This window comes from Anser cygnoides, chromosome 7, assembly GCF_040182565.1.
Source record: "Anser cygnoides isolate HZ-2024a breed goose chromosome 7, Taihu_goose_T2T_genome, whole genome shotgun sequence".
Classification (NCBI taxonomy): Eukaryota; Metazoa; Chordata; class Aves; order Anseriformes; family Anatidae; genus Anser; species Anser cygnoides.
The window spans coordinates 35277929-35295895 of record NC_089879.1 but is presented as its reverse complement, the minus strand read 5'-3'; the positions used below and the strand labels follow the sequence as shown (position 1 = coordinate 35295895).

The window sequence follows — 17967 nt, the reverse complement described above, 5'->3', positions numbered from 1 at the left end:
TAAATTTAGAGAAACTTCATAACTCAATACAAAAAGGTGCAAGTTCATAACACAACAACCTTACTTAAGACCAAGTATAATGAATTTTTAAATAATTTGTTATTCTAGTCACAACATACCAGTAGAAATGTTCATTATTTTCCACTAGTTACAAAGCAAATATAATAAAAAGCTTTACTATTCCCTTTGTTCCATTTTTTTATTCCAAGTGCAATCACATGAAGTTTTCTAGTGCTAAATAAATGGCATTATAAATAAAGTAAAGAAATTGGTATAAAGATAAACAAAAGGCAATAGAGGCTGACTGCCAGATAAACAATGAGTTCTATTGATCTGCACACAGAATCTGACAGAGCAGTGCTAGTCCCATCAAAAGCAACTTCAGTCTGAAAGTCATATAGGCATATGTGGTATCAGTAATCCGAGAGCTTTCAGTCCTAATACTTTAGTATGCATCAAAGTTGCATCAAAGAGTCAAAGAACATGTGGGAGTAGTAATGTGACTAGCAACAGCACAACTGAGATCTAACTAGAAAAAGTATTCCTTCAATGACCAAACAAATTCAAGGTATACCATACAATAACTCACATGTCCTCCAGAAATACCAAAGTTTACATAGAAATCATACTTTTTATATTTGGGGTTGTTTTTGTTTAATTCCTCAAAATATTAAGTATATTTTTATCTAGAAAGTATATTTAATAAAGCATAAGCTGTATTTAAATATATATATATAATAGCTAGCAGTCCTGGAGGAATAGAAAGGTAAATTAGAATGACCAAACTCTCTCTGTAGTGCTATCAGGCCAGATATTTAAGGTTTTTTTCATGTGAATCATCCCCCATTTCAAATAATCTTGACGCTAAAAAACGCTTGGCAATGTTTGTATCCAAGCACTTCTGAAAATCCAGTCTTTAGGAGTCTTTAGCATTCAGTTATAGGAGTTTTCTCTTTTAAACACTGGGGCCAAATCAATATAGTCCCCTGATGCAAGCACAAACTAGAGAAGAAGGATGTACATTAAATAAGTGCATTGCTATCCTTTTTCATAGTAAAAATAATAATAATAACAACAGAGAGATAAATCATTATTACTCTGTGATGCCAAAACGAAGTGTTTTCAGCATAGGAATAGTGCTTTTTCATGTTGACAACCTGAAAGTATCAGGATTTTATAATCTTAGTTTTGCTTACTTTGTATTTGTTCGTGTCCTCAAAACACTGCCTCTAGCAGGCTGATAAAAAACACACTTTCATCTTTTTTACAATTATAGAAAACATTTTAATGGACAAAAATGCTTGTCTTCCACTAAAGCAACTCAAGTTGCTTATCTGTGACGCAGAAATCAAAGGAGAATTTGAAATAATGCTTTAAAGGAGGCTCTGACAGACAAGAAGTCATGGGACTTTGCAGATTTCCAAGCTCTGACTAGAGATGACAGTTCATGATCGGTATTACTGTAAACCAGGATAAACGTTTCCATTCCCTTACATTTACCTCAATTTCTGTGAGATGATAATCTTCCAGTATATAGATCTCAGAATTCTCTAAGACTTACCTATATTTGAATAGCAGATGGCTTTCTCTAGCACAAGGCAGAAAACTCTCTCTACCACATTATTGAGTTCTCCACAAATAACAATTCTGTTTAAATATTTTAGGTTCTAGAGGCACAATATCACAATTCCATGGCTTTGAGGCTAAATTTATAATTGCATAGTCAGGTGGCCCTATTGGAAATACATAGACTGCTCTCAAGTTCAGATCCACTGCCCTCTTTGCAGCACATAAGGTAGGCTGCGTCTGGCGAAGACAAGACGCAACGCACAGACAGAGCTAAACAAGAGCAAGTGGAATTTGCCCAGCCACATTAGCTTCTATTTAGCTTCAAAATCCCACACCTCTTAAATTTTTCTGTTTATAGCATGCACATTTTCATCACACTATTCCTTTCATACCATGTGGGCTGACATAGTTGAAATGTAGGCCATACAACTTTTTGCATGAATACTGTACTTTAAAAACTGTTCTGGCACTTTGTTAAAGATCCAGGTAGTTCTCTGCTGGTCTTTGTGCAACGAGATGCATCTTGAGTCTGTGACTTATTACATTTGAACTTCCTGCTGGAAGACCACAATTCACTTTAGCTGTGTGAGAACTGAAGTTATTTCTTAAAAAGTAGGCACATTAAAAAAAAAAAAAAAAAAAAAAAGATTAGTTTTGTGCTTATTTTGAATTCATTCTGCATCTTATATGTTCAGCCAAAACTCACTTCAAACATCAATTTCCACTTCAAATAACAATGAATTTGAGAGAATCTGGATTATCTTTTTTCCTGTACCAAAACAAACTCCAGTTTGAACCATCAACTTACTCTCATCCAGCTTCATTATCCTTTTTCAGTGGTATGACAGCTTCAAGCTTTAATGATAAACAGCATAGCAGCACACATTAGTCAGCTTTTTAACATCACTGCAATAAAGGTGCAGCAGGTGTAAACTTGAGAGCTCCTTTAGTTGCAACATAATACACCTATGTATATTTTTCTTCACCATAAGGAAGCAACTTTTCATTCATTACCAATCAACCAAAAGTGAACTTGTTAATCAAAACTTTTTCTTCTTTTTTTGGTTCAATTATATTGTATGCCTTCATTGTCAGTTTTGTATGATTACTTGGAAGTAGAATAATTTGGAGAGGCCTGTAAAGCTGAGAGATTCAACAATAATAAATGCAGAACAGACAAAATCTTGTACGTTTGGATGGTGAAGATGATAGAAATTTTCCATGTTCAGCAGTATCAAAATGGGACACTTGCTCAGTTCTTAAAGATTAACCCCCAAATACTGAAAAATACTATCAGTGGTGCACAAAAATAGGCAGCAACAAATACAGTATTTCAACATTTAAAAAACTTGAAAAATTATTAATATTTATGTTATTTTTCTCACTTAAGAATAGAGACAAGCAGACTTCATGGCATCATTCAGTTCAGAAAGCATACTTAAAGCATGGTTAAAGGTAAATCTTACGGCACAAAATACTGTTCTTTGACATTAATCAGTTGGATAAACTGTTTTCATCCCTTTTTTCCTCAAGAACACACGTTTTTTCAGTTGTGAAATCTTGTGTATATTTTTCTGTAGCATTTTGAGTAGAAAAGAAAGTATTATTTTGAGCATTTCAAAAATGCTCAAAATTGATTCAGAAATGATTGTATTCAAACAGATAAAGGTTATTTAATAAGAAAATTAAATTATTTATTGCTTTGTGCAAAATTTAAAATAGTAGCAAATGAAACTTTAATTGCAACACATTGTTAGATGTCACAAAAATAACCTGGCCCATTATCTATTTCCATCAGCCTAATTATTCTTTTACAGCCTCTACTTTGTTTTGAAATGCAGCTGCTTTTTACGGCTAAAGTATTATCCATCTGGAAATGCATCTTCCTCTCAAGGGCTTTCTGATTTACTAACTAGCAACAACTAACTTCCTCAGTGAGTTTCCACTCTGCAAAGGTGCTCATTAAAATTCACATTTTTAAGTGTTTACTGCTTTGTTCCCAAAGCAAGCACTGGAAAGTGCTGTTGGGGGTGGCGGGATGAGGGTGTGTGTGTGTGTGTGTATAAATAAACCTTCCAAAGAATCTTGTGAATAAGTAACAAAATGGAAAGTACATTATCAGGTTTGGCTCATTGTTCTCAGCTCCAATATGGTGTCACAGCATAACAAGGCAATTAATGTATAATGCATGGAGAGGATCACTTTCCATGATGTGAATGAAACCACATCTACATTCTGCTTCAGTGTATGCCTTTTTATGAACTCCATATAGCTGGCAAAGAGAAACTCATTTTGTTTGTTTTTGTGATGTTTGGAATAACATTGAAGTTCCAGTTCCTCTGAGAGACTCAACTTGAATTTTGACTGAACGGCCAACAGTATTTCTATTCTTATGTCACGTCTCTGACAAGCAGTATTCAACTTAAGCACACACTGGCAAATATCTTCTAAGCCTTTATAAAACTTTAAAAAGTAAAAATATCCACAGAATTTTACCCCATACCAACATAATTTACTTTTACCAACTTTCTTGTCATCTCAAATTACACTCCATGACCTGGAAAGAAGGGGCAGCCCATCATCTACCAGCACTTCCAGTAATATTTTTCCTGACAGATTCTGTTTACCTTTCTTTTATTGCCTTCTACTCTCCCACCTTTTTGGCACAAACATTTTCTTCTCTTCATAAAAGAAGTCCAGACTTTGAAGTCAGAAAGGTTTGTGTTCCACATACACATACACAGATTATTTTAAATGTGTGTGCCTGGCCTCTTGAGTTAACACTAGGGACAACATCTGACTGTCAGCCTGGAGGAATCTTATCTGGCCCCTTGCTTCCTTACTGACTGATAACTGGCCATAACCACTTGTGGCAAATGTGCTTTTCCTGCCTCTCACAAAAGAGCTTCCACACGGGAAAGAACTCTTATCCACAGTAATTATTTGTATACCTATCTGAGCCACGGATCAGCAATTGCATGCAGGTAGTTACTAGTCCTGAACTGAGAAGTGGTAGATTTCTAAAGCATATGCATGGCTACACCAAATCCGCCTTGCTGTGCTCCGTGGAGCTAGGAGGAACCCAGTTAGGAAAACAGGATCTGAACATATACACACACAGTAACATAGTAAGGAAGGAAATCCATACGTACTTTGGGGGGAAGAGTAGCCCTGAATCCTCACTTAAGGAGGTAGAGATGTACAATAAGAGGATAAGGAAAGTAGCTGAGTCCACTAGCAGTCTGAGAGAGAAGAGTGTCTATAAGGGAATGAGATGTTCCCTTCAAATAAAGCTGCAAGTAAGGATTATCAAATTATATTGAAATTTGGCAGTCCGAGCTGCCAGATTTCCTTCTTTTCATCACTCATTAGCTGTCCCCAAACCTGACCTGCTCAGATGAACTGCTACCTTGTCTTCTCCTGTAATATTTCCCAGTAAAACTTCACTGCAGATTGTCAGCATAATTAGTGACAAAAGCACTAGCCCAAGGAAACAAACAAGCTAAAAGGAATGTAATGACTAATAAGTGGGGTTGAAAAGTGCAATCATCCTAGTTAATCTGAGGTAGGACGTCATATTAGAGTTTGAGGTTTGAACACAGTTACTTCGACACACCCCCAAAACATGTGGTTTGCCATCAGTATATCCTGATCTCAAAACAGTAAGAGAAATTCCCCTCCTCAAAAAGTCAACTGTTGACAGACTATTCAACAGAGGCCTTTAGCAATATCAGCACCATCTCTTCTACTTCATCCTGATACAAATGACGTAAGTACTACTCAGCCTCAGTCTCTGCAGGGCTGAACCTATAGGAACTCAGCATTCCATTGTCATTCAAAATACTGCAGGACGAGAATTATTTTATTGAACATAGTCAAGATACAAAGCAAACTCTTTAAATTAAGGTGGTGGAGGGAAGGAGGGAAGGAGGGAAGGAGAAATAGGTTGTGGACTTTGATGGACAAATTCTTGTTTTTGAAAGGTATTAAAGCCCAAGTTAACTAAAGAGTTAGGAGACAAAGCAGTATTCTTGAATTTTAACCAAACTGTTCATCATGTGTTCTACTCCTTCAAGGATAGATACATCATTTTGTGTAGGACTCTCAGTCTTCACAGAAGCCTTGGGGGAAGTTTATTGTCAATAAAGCCTGGTAAGTAGCACATGCTAATATTTGGGTACTTGCAAGAATAGTTCTGAAAAGTCCCTCACACAAAATAAGTAATTGATTAGCTTTAGCATGAACAAAACTTCAACTAGGTATCAATGAGGCATTCCCTTCCATTTAAGTAGATATCCTGCTCTGAAAAGTCTTGATCTCTATTGTCTCTTGACAGACAGCAACAATGTCCTTTGAATCTGAAAATGTAACAATGGCAAATTGGCATGGTGACAGGATGTGATATTCTATTTAGAGCAGGGAAAAATTAACTGTTTTAGGAGTAATGGGAAATAACATTTTCTATAATGAAAATTTTACCTGGACATCTGGTGTTTTTTGTTTGTTTGTTTTTGTTGTTTGTTTGTTTTTAAATCTGGTTTAATTGACTATAAGGCAGTAAGGAAATATTTCAGTTTCTTTTACAGTGCACAGTGTATAAGAACATCACTAAATGCAAACTGTTTTTTTCTGTTTCGGTACAGAGTTCCAACTGCTTTAATAAGTCCAGGTAAGTGAGGTTGTCAACATAACCTCCTTGAAGCTTGTCAAAAACTCCGCAAGCTCCCTGATATTTCAACCTGCCAACTGGAGAACACAAAAACTCTGGCATCATCTGTGTGTCACATCATTTTCGACTGCTTTTCCGAATCAGGCAAGTGTTTCTTTGACTAGTCTGAAATTACTGGCAAAGACAACTACCATATTAGTATAACTCTTTTTTTTTTATTGTTAATTAATAGTGAACAGAAGTTTATTTCATGTGGGCTCTGATATCAGCCTGTGTAAAATGAGATCCTAGTTAATAAAACTGAGGACATGTCCGTTTTCTGGATATGTAAGTAGCCTAAATCCTGTAACTATGCCTCTGTTGCCATGTGGCCATATCCAAGCCAATCTCACTCAGCTAGCTGCTCTACTTAAAATAGTTTAGATGGCAGCAGCCCCATTGCAGCATAGTGCACAGCACAAACAAAAATTTCCCAAGAAACTAAATAAATAGTCAGGCATCTAAAACATCTTAAATTCCATCTGCCCTCTATCACTGGAAGTACTCTATCTGATTTTCATAAAAATAAATTTGGCACCCCAGTACTACCAGATATATTCTGAAGAATAGTTCTGATACATCCTGCCATGAAAACAGCATCTATGCTGTTCAAATGGATGTGTAACAGTAATATAACATTCTTTCAGCGTTATCCAAACTGAATAATGGCAATGTCTCACAGCAAGTTTAAAGGGTAGATTAAAAGCAAGCAAGAGCACCACTCTCCTGCTGACAACTGCCACCTTTCATCTTTTAAATACTACTTAGCATACCAAATTTCTTACTGGAACAGAATTAATTTGAAGATACTATGTAATACTTGAATGGATAAGCGTTTATGTGTATTTTTTTCTATCCACACATGCATGCACTCCACAAAAATAAACTACTCAACCTACATGAATATTCTACATTGATGTTCACTGCAAAGTTGTACATTTTTGTCACCCCAAAACATTAGAAATGGGTCATTACCCAACACTAACATATAGATGTGACAGTAAGAAATAAGACTGGTTTAGAAAAACAAAGATGCTGCAGTCTATTTAAAACTTTGCATTAGCCAGCCCTGATACATTTTCATACCTCTAAGCACTGTAACAGGACTGTGTCTTCCAAAGCCCCAGTTCTAATCTCCCAATTGCCTCCAGCATTCCTGTCGTATTGAAGAAAGGATTTTTTTCATCTTTCTGTGGAAAAAAATGGCTGCCAGGACATAAATAAACTCACTATCATATTTTCAGGACTTGCTTGATTGACATTACTTTGACTGCAATTTAAATTTTTTTTGGTAATCCATTTTACTGCTTTTAAGGGGGAGTGGTGGAGATTCTGATTCAGTGATTCCTGAACTTTATTCCTTAATGAGTTCAGGAGCAGAAAGAGAACAATTTAGATTCCAGAAATGATAACACAGTTGATGACATACAGTTTTGAGTCAGTCAGTCATGGCTTCCCATTCATGTTGTTTCTTCCATTTCCCAACTCATCTGTTTCTCCCTCTGAGTTATTCATCTCACTGGAATGCCATAAAAATTCATCATGTAACATTTACATTGAGTTTAGGAAGCAAAAAAAACTTTATTATTTTTTTAATACTATCTAATGCTCCATAGCACAAAGAAGGACATAATCAGAACAATAATCAGACCATGTTGTTCTTAACTAAGAGATTAGCTAGCTAATGGGATTAACAAAGAGGTTTACAACCTTTCACTAAGACAAAGCTGAATTTAGTTGATAATAGTTGATAATAAACAAGTTAGAATGTAAGAGTTGCTCAGCAGTAACAGTAAAATGTTTTCCTGAATGAATGTTTTCCTTAATGAATCAATACACATTCCTCATCTCATCTACTTTGAGCATAAATACTAAATTCTCCTTTACTAAAACTTTTGAGTAGCTAAATATGAAGACGGGAACTGAAATCTCTCTCTTGAAAAGTAGGTCTCTATGGACAATACAATGTTTATTCTGTGTTCACTTTAACTGGCATCTCTCTTTCCTTCCCGGCTCTTTCTTCCTGTGGCTTTTTTTCCACTCACCCTATGTTTTTTTTTTCTCTGCCTCCAACCCACACTTCAACTTCTGCCAAGAGAATTTTAAACCATTAATCGCTGAGTCAGATTTCAATACTCACAACATTTAAGTGAATTCAAACAATTCATTCATCCATAATATAGTAAAACAAATGAGAAAAAAATATTTAAGAATAATGAAGTGTCTTAGCTTTCTAGAGTCTGATAATTTCACTTTGAACACATTGAAGGGTTAAGCAGGCATTAGTGAGTATTGGAATTCCCATCTATTCATGATTTTATGATAAGACGTTTACATGAAGAGAATCAGATTGCATAAAAGAATAATGACACAAGTGATTAGCCACTTACTGTATTGTGTATACTTGTAATAAACTGAAACTTTGTTTGCTACAAACAATTTCACCATCTTAACATATCTACTGACAGTCATTAAGAAAAAATTTCCTTAAGAGGACAGTGCTACACTGGAGCAGTTTGCCCACAGAGCTTATGAAATCTCCGTCCTTGGAAGCTTTCAAGACTCAGTTAAATAAAACCACAGCTGACCTAATCTCATGTTAGCAACTATTCAGCTTCAAGCAGGACGCTGAACTAGATGACCTCCAGAAGTCATTTCCAATGAACAGTTCTTTGATTCTATTTCTGAGATTCATGAAAGCTGCACTAATTACAGATTATTTTTTTAAGGATTGTTTTGTCATTACCAAAACATAAAAAAAAAAAATACTTTTTACATGGCTAGAAAAGACAAAAGAAACCTAAAATAGATAGTCCCAAGTCTCAATTTAGATGTTTAATATAGAATACAGGTTGGAAGCTAACTAAGCAATGTATAATGGCTGTAAAACAAGTGAAAAGCAATACTAGGTTTCAGACTGCTTGAAGTAAAATACAGACTGATTGACTACATACAACTATTTAATAATCCTAATAAATTGCAAAATAAAATTTAAAAAAATGGATCCCCAACAGCTACTTGGTTTACTGAAAATAGTGTGAATTGATAATGTCTTTGAAATAAGATGTATGGTTTTGTTATTCAGATAACAAAGAAAAAAGAAAAAAATGACTTGGGTTACTTTTTGTTGAACACAAAAGGGGAAAGTAGAACAGTTACTTGGTTATTAAGTTGAACATAAGGAGGAGATCTGGCAAATGCTATAGACTTCATAATTTCTTCCATAGTAAAGGTGTACCAGGGAAAGAACCAATAAATAAGTGAAAAGTACCATCAAGTAAAAATTATGTTTTATATTAGCAATAAGAACACAATCTCAGCTCTCACTGCACAATCCTTTGTTTCAGCAAGTCTTTAGTCTTTCACTGAATTATTCATTATGGCACTCTTTAGTTTTGTACAGGTTATATGTAATGTTGCAAAAAAAAAAAAAAACTTCATCAAATGGTTTTAGAATCTGTTACAGATTTTATTTATAAATAGTAGGAAAAACATAAGTTCCATGTTAGTTTCATTCAAGTTCGGTAGACACATTCAATAAATAATTTCCTAGCAGTTCACCACTGTAAAGATGACATTCATCCAAAAATGTTCCAAAGTTCTCTAAGATACATGTTAAAATCATATGTTGGGGAGTCTCTAACTGAAGTGTTATGAGTAATTCATAATGGTCAAATTAACCTAGAGAGTAAACTAAAGGTTATATTATTATGCAGCCACGGTCTGAGTCTCTTAAATCAGATCTATGACATTACCAAAAGTAATTGCAAAATAAAAAAGATATGGTATGATAAATATAACCAACTTATATAGTCACTTAGCTGCAGAATAGAATGTTCTTATTTTTACACAATATGGTTAGAAAAGGAATTCTAAAAATTTAAAAAGAATAGAATTATTTAAATTAAAAAGTTAATGAAAACAACATACAACATAAATTTGAATCTTCAGACCAAGAGAACCATCAGTAAGATGCAAGTAGAATAGCTGGAAAAAAATATAGCAAGTTCAATTCACTGCCATACAGATGAACTACAAATTACAACAAAAATATAATGGTTGAAGTGTTTATTTTGCCATTGTCACTTTGTTTGTTTTGAAGTATTTTATTGCATCCCTTTCAAGTTAATGTTGGAAATGCGGATCATTCAATATTTCCAAAATGTATGATACTGCTTCTCATTGTAATGTTCCCTTAAAATCATGTTTTCCAGTAGTACATACAACTACAAATGTAAAGCTCCTTAATTTTAAACAGTCTTTTCAGATAGAGGCCCTAAAGTGTTTGATGAAGTTCTTATAAACAGACCTTGACCTAAATATCCTGAGATTAGGCAAGTCCTTAAACAGCTACAGTTAAAAGCATTACCTGCAGAGGATTAGTCAAGTAGTCACATTTCATACCAAACTATGACCTTCATCTAATACAAATGTCACATTCACCTAGGAAAGGTAACTGTACAAGGAAAACAGCTCTCCTCTCAGTTTTCTTCAAACTATGTGGCTCAACATATTTGATTTCATTCAGTAAGTGCCATAGAGACCTGTAGGATGAAACTTTGCAATGCTCCATTCCATTGAGTGGAAAGCCAGACAAACACACTCAGGACTGTATTCCCCCTTAATGCATATGTAACTTCATCATTGATAATGAAACTTAATTACACTCACTGGTCCTATTCAGTGCTTGCTATTCAACATACTGATTGCTACAGGACTTGTGCTTCAGGATGCAGCACCGCTAAAGACCACGCATAGCAAAGCAATTGCCTCATCTCCATATTATTAGATTTCTGTTCAGTTTCCAAACATTGTGTTTTATTTGGAGATTTGAGGATGGCCTGTATAAAACTGACCTAAAGAAAACAGAAAATTATTTTAAATGCAAAATTAATATATAACTAATAAGTTTGCATTCTGTTCCTTCCCCCCCGCCCCCCCCCCCCCCCAGCAAATTGGGGAAAATACCACATGTATTTTTCCCATGGATTAATTGCATCATTTTAGAGCATCAATCTTCTGCTGGAAATGCACACAGAAGAGAAGTAGCATAATCATCTTGTTTCAAACCAAGTTAATTTGTCATGGAAAGGTACAGAAAAGAAAGAAATACTTGGACATGTACTGAGTTAAATTGGGCACTAGTATAAATCAATTATAATGCAAAACACTGATAAGATATGGAGGAAAGGGAAAACATAGTTTATGATAAATTATTAAGCTTTAAGCCAGGCTACAGTTTCTCAAATTGTATTACATAAAGAAAAGCTACTACCACACCGATATCACTTTGGAAATAATTTTTTTATGCAAGCCTGCTGAGGACATGACAATTTAAATATAGACTAAGTTAAACCTTTTATTATTTATCAATATTAGACAGACATTCTCCTTTATATTATAGAGGTTATAGCATTGAAAATACTTGTAAATTTGTCAACTATAATCAGGTATGGAGCATTCCAGGCTTCCCTAGCATCATCATTTGTTGCAGAACTGTGATCCAAAATCTAAGCTTTGATTTGCTTAATTATCATTGTCATTTACTCTGGAAAGCTGAATTAATACAGTGTTATTTGCTTCATACTGCAGACAATATGAAATAATAGCTTAGAGAAATAAAAGCTGACAAAACTCAGAGCTTGTAAACTCTTATTTTATAAATATAGGATTTTATATATATATATATATATATATATATATATATATATATATATAAGAAGTCAACATTTCACATTTTGCTGAAGACAAATGCATCAACATTTCTTCAATGGTCTATTTCTTTCCACTCCCAGTTCTAACTTCCCAACAATTACACTCTAGTTCATACTTCCAACACTAGTCCTTGGAGGATACAGAGTAAGGAGACAGAGCAACAGTGGTAGGAGCTAAAAGAATAGTCTATCTAAAACAATAAACTTAGTTGCTTAGGAAATACTGTGGTCACTTAAGCACAGAGATGCAGAATGCAGAGACCTAGAACATGACTGACTGTAAATTCCCTTCCCTTCTCTGTCCACTCTACATAGAAATCAAGGCCATCACAGCAAGAACTAAGGAATGGCAGAGTGGTGAGCAGAGCTGAGACAATTTGTAACTGCTCTCATGGGTATATTGTTTATTATATTTATACAGCATGGAGAAGGGCACTATCACAATAAAGTAAGCTAGAATAAACAGACACAGAAATTAAGCAAATTCACCTTGTTAAATATCAGAGTTACTATCTGTATATTAAAAGATCATAGAAAATATTTCAGATGATAATATTTTCATACATATAAAAAGAAGAATGTATAAGCATCCAACAGACTTTTCTAACTCAAGTTCTGTCTAACTTCACACACCTTTATATGATTAAGAAAAAATTTCTCAGCTTGTAAAAGCTTCTACAACAGTCCCATGGTCCTGGTTAATCACCTACCTAAATGGGAGTCTATGTGCCAAATTCAGAGCTGGCATTAGCAGAAGCACCACCATTAACACCAGTTACACTCTGCCTACTTCCACTGTAGTGCTTTGGGCCTTTAGAGTCCAAACCTTTAGGGATCTCTTACTACAAAAAAGAAAAGCTCTTACTACATTTTGATAAATTACCAGCATATCCTAACATTTACATAGCAAGCAGTTCTACAACTAATCATTTGTCTTCTTGGGACTCCAGGGATACTACAATATAAAGGTGTTCAAAGCAAAAATGTGCTCAGTATATTGCACATACACATAACACGGTCAGCATGTTTGTTTCCTTGTATGTCAGGTGGACTTCCTGCCAATACTACTATAAACTGTCTGAATTTCAAATATTACTAGGAAAAATCTTGTGGTTTTTTTGTTTGTTTGTGTTTTTTTTTTTTTGTATAATAAATGTGTTTGTTAATATTTTATGGATGAAATTAAGATTTTGCTTAGTTCTGTAACAGGTAAAAATTAAAAAAAAAATCATCTATAGACTTGACATTTTAAAAAAAGACAAACAAACAAAAAACCATTTTGTGTGAGAGTTGTCTCAACCAATCATTATAAATGGCAGATGACTCTCAGCCCTCCTTCAGGAATGGGAGTGGAAAAAAACATGGCACCATGTTGTATTAGCAGCCGAATATTACACACAACTCCTTCATCTCTCCATTTTTGCGCAGGCTCAGACAATCATAGTTAGTCTTCAGTGAAACAGAAAACTCATATAATTAATTTCAGAATGATGGTTGCTTTGAAACATATTCATTAAGTAAAAAGCACCAATTATTTTAATAGGCTTGAGGGAAAAGAAAACTAAAGTAATGCCTACTTTTATAATCTGATTCCATCAAATTAGGAAAATTAATTTGGGGGCTTTGCTTATTTGCCTTTTTTTTTTTCCCTAAGCAAGGGGAGGCACCATTGTCTTCTAGTAGAGCGAAAAATCAGTCTTAATTTCATTGTGGCCTGCAGTATCTCTACTCATGGGTTAGACTCTAGGTCTAACAAGACAAGATTGGCCTATTAAGTTAAGGGCAGCAAAATTTTAGTTAAATGTTTACTGCGTTCCCTATGGTTCTTTTCATATTGAACACACATACCCTCCTGTGGTCTTATTGTACCAGCTTTGCATGAACTCCACTGCAGCTGAGCCTGTACCTTGCTTTGTACCTCATGGATCCAAACTCTGATCCTGACCAGCAGACTTGCCTTTTCCCGGCTTTACCTCAGACCTGTTTCATAGCTTGACTGGCTACCTGAACTCTTGGTTGACCTGATTACAGCTGTTGAACCTACTCTGCTATTCTTGTTAGGGCACTGCTCAGTGAGTGCACCCTGCCACCCTTGGCAGCCAGCTCCCAGCTGTGCTCCACACAGCAGCTGCCTTTTTGCCCCCTGACAGTAGCGACTGAGGTGAAACAGATGAAATCAAAGTTAGAAGTAAAAGGTGGAAAACAGGTAAAATAACTGAGATAAGCTTCATAATCCACAGCCCAACTCCAATTCTAAAAGCAAAAAACTCTGGAGAGTCATACCTGCAGTTTCCAACTGCTTTGATCAGGTAAATTACGGGTATGAAGGTATTTGTTCCTTCCTATCTATACAGCATATCATTGAAGACTTTTCTTGGTTTGATTAACAGGTACAATTCTAACCTTTAAAATAGTTATGATGGTTAGGCCTAAAGATTATTCTTTTTTTAACCAATGTTTTTTTTAAATAAACTTTGCCTATTCCCATTCCCAAGGACAGGCTGACAGTGCAAGAGAACCACAGAGCAGGAAAAAGACCAGTACAACCACAAGAAACAGCCTACAGACTATGCCTAAGATGCTGAGAAACTTGACTGATTTCAGCTGGACTTCTAGGAGCTTAGTAACTCGGGAAGCCAAGTGAAACTCATGCATACATAAAACATTATTTAGAAACCTTTCTATCAGTTACATCTTACTGGATGTTGTACAGGCAAGCAATCTGTCATTGACATGGAAGGCAGGGAAGATTTTGGTTTTCCTTCTGAACCTATCTTGTTCTCTTTAATGTGAGTGAATACAGAAATAACATAGCTCCTTCACAGCAATAAACTGAGAATTCAGCGAGTAAAACTGACCATAGTAAGTACTTAGGAGAAACAAAAAATGCTTTTAAAGAAGTCTTAAAAAAACATACCTGAATTTTGAACAGTACAAAGCCATTAATCATCCTCTTCAGAACCTTCTGTGCCCCTTCAGGCAAAGATATTCTTTATTTGTTTTCTACCTCCTTTTACCTTTGAATTGTTGCATATATAACTCTCAAAATGCCATGAGCTAGCCTATGAGTTTATTACACAATCATGTGACATGGTCAGCATTACAAAATGTACTCATTTAAAAAATGTACTTTTGTGGTGGTTTTACTCGGGTAGGCAGCCAAGCTCCACCACAACCGCTCTCTCACTCCCCCTCCTCAAAGAGGAACGGGGAGAAAATACGATGAAAAGGGCTCAAGGGTTGAGATAAGGACGAGGAGCTCGCGCAGTTATTGTCGTGACGGGCAAAACAGACTTATTACTAACAAGCTAGAGAAGCGAGAAACAAAGGAAAGAAATGAAAAGCATCTTCCCCCCCCATCCACCCTCTTCCACCTCCTCCCCCCGAGTGGCATGGGGGAACGGGGGTTATGGTCAGTCTATAGCGCTTCTTCTCTGCCGCTCCTTCTCGGTCACTCTCGTCCCCTGTGCTGTGGGGTCCCTCCCACGGGATGCAGTCCTTGCGGAACTGATCCGGCGTGGGCTGCCCGCAGGCAGCAGCTCTTCAAGAACTGCTCCAGATATGGGTCCGTACCGCGGGGTCCATCCCTCAGGAGCAAACTGCTCCAACCTGGATCCCCCACGGGCAGCAGCTCCTGCCAGGTCACCTGCTCCTGCGTGGGCTTCTCTCCACGGGCTACAGGTCCGGCCCGGAATCTGCTCTGGCAGGGGTCTTCCACAGGCCGCAGCCTCCGTCGGTGCAGGCCCACCTGCTCCACCGGGGTCTCCTCCACGGGCTGCAGTGTGGAACCCTGCTCCACCGTGGTACTCCGTGGGCTGCAGGGGGACAGCCTGCTTCACCATGGTCCTCGCCACAGGCCGCAGGGGACTTCAGCTCCGGCGCCTGGAGCACTTCTCTCCCTCCTTCTTCACTGACCTTGGCACCTGCAAGGCTGTTCCTCACTCCTCTCACTCTCCCAGCTGCTGTGTGGCACAGTGTTGTTTTTTTATCCCCCTGTCTTAAATATGCTCTCACAGAGGCGCAAACAACATCACTTATTGGCTCAGCTGTGGTCAGCAGCGGGGCCCTTAGCTAACATGGGGCAGCTTCTAGATTCTTCTCACAGAAGCCACCCCTATGGCACCCTGCTACCAAAACCTTGCCACATAAACTCACTACAACTTTATGGAAAAAACAAAAATAAATTAAAAAAAATAATAATATTAGTCTTCCTGAATGTACAAAACTTGTCAGGCAGGCATCATGTACAATATGACTTTCTTTTAAAATTGAAATCAGTGTTCTTTGTAGTTATTTTCTGGAGGAAATTATTTTAAAATCATGTTTTAGTCTTGGCCCTGAGATTCTGCCCAAATCTTTAATTATTTTTTTTTTTGTGACTTTAAAAAAGACACATGATAAAGTTGTCATATTTGCAACACTTCTGTGGATGGCCTTTCCACAAATAAGTATTTAAGTAAAGCCTTCAGTAAAACATTCTGAGATGAAAACAACAATCCATCTTTCGTATACCCTAAAAGATCAGGTCTTGAAAGGTGAATACATTTCTCTACTCTAAAAGATGATTTAAGACTGACATGTAAGGCAATGTAGAGAGATTATTAGAGGCCAATAAAGATAGATGAACTGACACATTCAATTTTTGGAGGCAATGAGAGAACAGAAATGCAGAGCTATTTTAACATTAGTTAATAAGAAAATGTGATCGTCTCTAGTTGTGTTACAAGCAGTCAGCAAAAACCTTAGGACATCATTTTTATAATCTACTCCACATTAGAATATTAAAAGTTGTTATATATTTTGTAATATTATTTTATTTCAGCACAAAAATGTTAAATTTATTAGCATTGTACTGTGTAATTTACCTTCTTTCTCTGTACCTGTTGATGATTAACAGATACATAGAGGTCAAGCACATGGCTTATTAAAAGAATTATAGCCAAACAAAATGCAATCTGTTAGCAAAAGTGTGGTGCTCCCAATGCTGCAAATATGTTAAAAGAGTTATACAAAAAGCCATTCCAAGTGAAGCATAGGTAACAGATAACTAGTTTTGTGGATAGAAAATTAATTGCTGTGGAGTGTGGATGAAAACAGATTTTTTCAGTAGATAATTCTGTTTACTTGAAAGCTATTCAGTTACTTCACAGACATCAATAGGATTTTCTAAAATCTCAATATCTAGACTGAAAGGAAAAAAAAGATTCTTTTTGATGGTATCCTATTAACTCTTCTAATCTTTGTAACTGCAATTAGAGATAATAAACTCTGCAGATAAAGGACTGATTTTTATGGTATGCTTATGCAGTGTCTTCTGCAAAAGGTTCAAAGCATAAACCACTACTGTATATACAGGACGGGGGGGGGGGGGGGGGGGGGGGGTGGAGTGTATTTTCTCCCTATAACATTCCTGCTATTAGCTTACACAGGACTTTGATTTGTGTCAAGGTATCTTTCACTTCACTACATATTTGTGATGAAATGCTACCTTAACACCACCACCCCATTGTAAAGGCTTCCTCTCCCTGGTGAATCTAGGCTCATTACAGCCCATTCAGCACATCTGCTGTAACATTCATAAGGTGATTTGTCAACACTGACACGACTACATAGAAGAAACAACTGCAAGGTATCAGACACCAGCCTGATTAATAAGGAGAATGAAGTGCAATGAGAATTTCTAGTGGCTAATGTAGCAGCAAGAAAGAACAGAAAATAACAAAGAATCTTCCTGTTCAGGCTACTTTGTAATAGAACTGTGTGAAACACAACAATACTTAAATATCTGAACCTATCTAAAACAGTAACAGTGAAATAGTTCTAAATCGTGTCAAAGCCACATGAAAAAAAAAAAAGTTATACACATACTTCGAAATAAACTAGAACAGTAGTATATTGCCATCTATTGCCTCTGCCCACCCGAAGTTTACACAGATTATTTATTTTGTACTTGGCAAAATTTGGCTTTTCAATTTC

General features: G+C 36.2%; 1 protein-coding gene across 31 annotated transcripts in view; it reads right to left on the bottom strand.

Annotated features, from left to right (window-relative positions):
• Positions 1–17967, bottom strand: part of KCNMA1 (potassium calcium-activated channel subfamily M alpha 1) — a 475240-nt gene that overhangs the window by 273622 nt on the left and 183651 nt on the right. Inside the window, exon 3 of one of the 31 annotated variants that reach the window (XM_067000556.1) lies at positions 9765–11133. The exons of the other annotated variants lie outside the window; for them this stretch is intronic. Coding sequence (XP_066856657.1) covers positions 10987–11133 — 147 coding nt within the window. The 3' untranslated portion in view covers positions 9765–10986. Of the gene's footprint in view, positions 1–9764; positions 11134–17967 lie in introns of those variants that run through there. 31 annotated transcript variants of the gene reach the window in all.